General features: G+C 37.0%; 1 protein-coding gene across 1 annotated transcript in view; it reads right to left on the minus strand.

Moving 5' to 3' along the window:
- The window catches only part of RPS20 (ribosomal protein S20), a 6,147-nt gene extending 2,464 nt beyond the window's left edge, over positions 1-3,683 (minus strand). Inside the window, exon 1 of the mRNA XM_026841462.1 lies at positions 3,492-3,683. Coding sequence (XP_026697263.1) covers positions 3,492-3,683 — 192 coding nt within the window. The remainder of the gene's footprint in view (positions 1-3,491) is intronic.
- Between the last annotated feature and the right edge of the window lie 1,844 nt (positions 3,684-5,527).

Consider the following 5,527-nt stretch of genomic DNA (forward strand, 5'->3'; position numbering starts at 1 on the left):
CGGGCCGGTGTTTCGGGGGAGCGGTTCGTGGGCCTGGCTGGCGCCCTTTCCTCGCGGGCCCCGTGGGCATCTTGCGCTCCTAGTATTCTTTACCGGTAGACTTGGTCTTTCTGCTGGGGGAAGTACCAGCACTTGGTATACGAGCAAGTCTTTATGGCTTCGGGTGATAGCGAGCCCATTCCCATATAAGCCTTCTTATTTTTCTTTTTAGTCGTTACTGAAAGGGGAGGTGTGAGAACAGAAGCTTTTAAGTAAAAATGCTGATTTCATTCATTCTTAAATTTAAGAACTTACACTCGTTTTGCTCATCGAAGTCCTGTTATTTATTTATATAGGGCACTGGAGGGATGCTTTTTAATGAGAACAGTCATTGATTTAGCCTGGACACTAATAACTGTTAGCCCCAAAACAAGTATTTTGCTGAGAGCTTGCCAGTTTCTACTTGCATCATGACTTGACATGGAGAAACATATGTTATGAAATGATGGCCTATATGGTAAAGTCACTGTGATTATCTTTCAAGAATAATAATTCTAGTTTGAGATTTTGTTTAATATTAATAAATGTGTAAAGTTAGAAAAACTACTGCCACCTTTGGAAGCTTAGTTATTGCTACAGTTACTCAAAAAAGCCTGCTTGGTGTTTTAATATGAAGTTACTTTTGGCTATGGCACTGCAGTTAATACAATTTTTTTTCCCCAACCAAATGGTTTATAGGTCTTCATATGGTCTTTAAATCTTATGTGGTGGAGTTAACTTATGTGTGCCAGTTTTTCCATTGTGATGCTCAATTTTAGACTTGATTTGCACTTGGATTAATTTGTACTTGATTTGTGAAATCTCTGGTTTACTAATAACTTCTTTATTATATTCTGATCAAGCAATTCTAATAAACATGGATATAGAAGTTGTCATCCTGTTACAGCTTTCTGAAATACAGCAATGTCTTTTGTCAATGGAGATCACTACTTGAAAAATCTGTTTTGAAAGTTGTTTCTCTAGCCTCTTCCTCCCTGCAACAGAAGCACCATTTGGTTCTGGTGGTTTGTTTTCTGAGCTATTTAACAATTACATTAACAATTTTGAACTCACTTATGCACAAGGAACCCATGTTTACTCTGTTATCAGTTATTTCAACTACTTCCTGAGGAAGTTTTCTATCTATAAGTGTTTTATATTCATCACTCTTAAATATGTGACCTCAAACTGATCATGCTGAAACACTTAATTTTCCAGTAATCCAGATGGTTCCCAATCAGCAGTCTTGCTACATTATTTACTTGAACCTTTTATGAATGTTCTTAGTAAACTTTTATTTCCAGATAAAATACTGAGTAGCTTGCTGCCAAGAACTGGTTACTGTGAGATTCAATTAGAAGTATGTGTGACTGAATTCTTGTTGATGACACAGACCTGTCACCCTAGTTTTAAACTACATGTGCACAACTATGCCAGTTTTCTGTGTCCTACTGAACAAGTAAACATACAAATGTGTTTCATCAAGACTGTTCCTATTGTCTATCAAACGTATGCTGTAATTGCATAACAAAAAAGTCAGTCTGAAAAGATACATTTTCCATATATTTAAACTGTGTCATTTAAGTAGAATTTCCTCACTTATTTCTTGTTCCTATATCAAAGAGTCAGTTGGATTTTTTTTTTTCCTGGGATTAAGGTTGACAGTAAGTTCCTAAATTTGTTCCTTTCTTACTTATTTTTCTAGTATTGGCACCACCTCAGCTTTCTTTGAGATTTTTTTTTTTCCTGAGCTTCCCCAGATTTCTCAAAGCTTATGGAAAATCCACATTAACAGCATACAAGTCTCCTTTGCCAGCTCTTAAAATTCTTGGATGCAAGCTATCTGGAGCTGCTGATTTAAAAACCGCCTTACTTCTGTTCCTATGTTTAAGGCTATTGTCAGAATTTTCTGATATATGTTGTTTTTTTCCACAAATGTATAGCAGAAATTTACCTGAATTTCCTGCTTTATCTGAAATACACTATTACAAAAAAACTCCTTCATGCTATTCACATTAGTAAATATCCATTATAAATACTTTTTTTTTTTTTTGCTTCTTACTTTCTCAATATTTTGTCATTCTTAGCTTCTAATTCGTATTTTGTATTATGCCTGCTTTTTCTTTGGTTACATACTGGTTTTAATGTAGATCTTTCTCTCCAGCTAATGCTAACTTTAGTTAAGAGATTGAGTTTGGATTTACAATATCCTGTTGGCATATGCTTTTTCAGATGAAGCTTCCAGGAGTGTTTACCTCATGTCATGTCATTAAGAACATAAACAATTAAGAAGCAAGACATGCTTTTAACATGACTTAGTAGTCTGTAGCAGAAACAGTTTAATACCTAATTTTGTCATTTATCATGCAGAATATTGTTCCATCTGCATTTATGCCACTTTCTGACTTAATTTTGGTTTTTATAGATTACTGGTTTTTTTTTCTCCCTTCCTTTGACCAGTTCTTCAGAAACAGAACTGAGTAATGAACAGAGTATTTAATTATCCATATATTTTCCACTAGCTTATAGTAAAACCACTTATATTCAATTTATGCTTCCAGATTGGTAATTCAGTTCCTATTAATTAAATATGTATACATAAGGAGTTAGGTTCTTGTCAGGTTTGTAGTAATTTGTTTAATTTTAGCCTGATAATCTTTACTTTTTACTGAATGAATGGTCACCTCATTCTTTAACTACCTAATGCCATTGCATTTAATCTTGTTAAGTTTTGCCTGGGAAGGTTGGTTTCTTTTTTTTTTCCTCTGTGAGAGGATAAATTATACAGTGTTTTATCCAGAAAAGATGTCCCAGTGTTCTACAAATCTAAATCCATTTAGTCTAGATGTCAATTAACCTTCTGTCTTCCTTTGTTCGTGTGACAAAAAGGATCTTTGAGGATATCTACGTGTTCTTGTAGCGCTAGAACATAATTCTGTGGTGGTCATAATTCAAGAGTAGGTCCTGGTATGAGTCTACCTAAGTTACTGAAGAGTTAACTGAACAAACATGTGCCTGCTGTCACTCAGCATCTTCTAAAGTATTGTAATAACTTCTTGAAATAAAGTCTTGTGCTGTCTTCTGGTGAATGCTGAGCTCTAATGCCCCTTTGGGTGATTCAGTGGACAGACATATTCCCAAGCTTTGCAAATTGGTTTGTGAACACCATTTATTCTTTTGAGTAGATCTGTTTAACTTATTTCACACAGGTGGCCTGTGGATGGTTTTGGCAGGGCTCACACTAGCTTCCTTAAATCTGCTTTGTCATTTTTCATAGTGATTATTTGATATGGGTAACTCTCTGGAAGCTACTTGGGTTATGCCAGCCTAATGCCTCCAGTTCTTGCTTTCAATGGTGGAGTATATTCTGGGAATATAATCTATATGTACTTGAAAATCACTTCCTTCTCTGAGGTCTTTGAGATCTGACCACACTTTTAAAGATTTTGTTTGAACTTCTTGTCATAAAATACCTTTGAAGCAGGATCATACTTGAGGCTTCTCAGGAAATCATCAGTAGGTGGTGGAGTATCTATATCAGTCAGCAGCAATCCAATGAAAGCTGTTTCCAAGGCTTTTAAGAAAGCCTTCAGCATATGCTTGGTCTTAATTGTAGGTATCTGCACATCCTCTTGTGTTAACTTGAAGTTACTCTGTTGTATCATGTTCACAACTCTCCTCCAATTTCTGTGCTCAGCAGTTCAATATTAGCTGTTAATATCCCTTTGTCCTCTCTAGGTTTTGAACATCTGTATTTACTGTGTCTACGGGTGTCTCAGTTTATTAAAACTTCCATAAAACCCACTGGAACTGAAAATATCTCCCTTTTAAAGATTGATTTGTGTAGCTGGGTTGTGGCTAACTGACAACTAATGTTCTCTGCAGGTAGCAGACGGACAGAACACACAGTGTATGAGCACAAGTTCGCAGCTGGAGTTCACCTAGCCTATCCATTATAAATTTTCATGCCAGTTCTGCCATAAAACTCACCATATAAGAATGCACACACACACACCCCCCTCAAAATACTAGGCTCTCTACCTTAAAAATTTCTCATTGACCATGGAAAACATGAACTACATCCATGTCTCAGAAAAAGAGCAACTGTGTTTTGATGGGGTCTTTTACTGTTGACAAATGTTGCTGCAAATATTTTTTTCCTCAAAAGGATCTCTGTAATCTAATCCCCTGGTTACTGTTTAATCTGGGTGATCATTGTTTTAAGCAAGTTTTGTTATTGCTAATTTCCTCTTAGTGTTATCAGGTTTGGGGCAAACATCCTCTCAGAACATGCCAGTTTGGGTATTCTGTGCACACACACTATTTACACTCACATTCCTACTGTATCATCTATTGTTATCCAGGCCACACTACCAAGAGGGGGGCATGCAATTTCTGCACAAAAAAGTCCCCAGCATCAGTCCAGTGATAGTGGAACTAGAGGACACATAAACAAAACTGTGGTTTTGCATCCAGTTTTCATTTTAGAAATCACCTGGGAAGATTTCGTGTGTGGAAAAGTATAGAAACGCATTCCAAATTACACAACTCTCTCCAACTTTGGCCACTTGAGGCAGCACTGCTTTGGTACTGTTGTGCTCTGGTTTGCTTTGAAAAAATACAGTTCGAGAGGACTGCAATAGTTTGCAGAACATGTTGAAAAGTTGCATCTACTCAATTAATATCCACGGGGCAATTTGAACACAGCAAGCTGTTTTAACAACTGAATTTGAAGTGGCTTCCAGGATACAGGTTGCTTTGCTACACTGACCTTGCTGGCTTCTCTACAGATGCTTTGTCCTCAGAGTTTTTAGGAACTAGCGGTACATGCTGGTGCGTATGAACTCTCACAGAACTGTGCTAATAAAGACTTTGGAGTTCTTTTTCCTCCTTATGTCTGCCACCTGCAAAGACTGTGGGAAACTACCAGCAGCAGAGCGTTTGCATGGTTGGATGTCTGTCCTTGAGGAAGAAAACGATAAATTTTACAGCAATTATCTTTACCAATATACGTAGTCCACATATATTTTTGTCCATGACCCTCTGTCTACTGTTTTAGAGCTCAGTTATGAAGTCACCGATCACTTTTTTTTTTCTTCTAAAGACCAGTTTAATCTAATCTAATTCTTTGGCGAGACAGAGTAGGAGGGAATTGTTTCACGGTGCTTGTGCTGCCTCTCTATCATGGAGCAGGGATAATTTAAGGAATGATCCTGACCTCACACTGCCTTACAACTAGAGGAAAAACTTCTCTTGATATAGAATGCGCCACTGCATCATTGGGCTTTTTTCGTGAGAAGTTTTTTCTCATCCCTTTAAGGTCTGTTTCCTCTTTGCGATACTGATCCAACTGGTTTTCAGATGATGAAAGTTTGCAAGCACAAAATTTAGCAAATGCTTGCGTTAGATGAGAAGGAGATTTAAAGCAAGGAGGAATCACCATCTTGATGGTACAGAACTATTAGAGCAGGATATTAGTTGCATCTCAGAATTTTATCTAGATTACATC

This window comes from Athene cunicularia (assembly GCF_003259725.1).
Source record: "Athene cunicularia isolate RWA chromosome 2 unlocalized genomic scaffold, athCun1 chr2_part1, whole genome shotgun sequence".
In the NCBI taxonomy this organism is placed as follows: domain Eukaryota; kingdom Metazoa; phylum Chordata; class Aves; order Strigiformes; family Strigidae; genus Athene; species Athene cunicularia.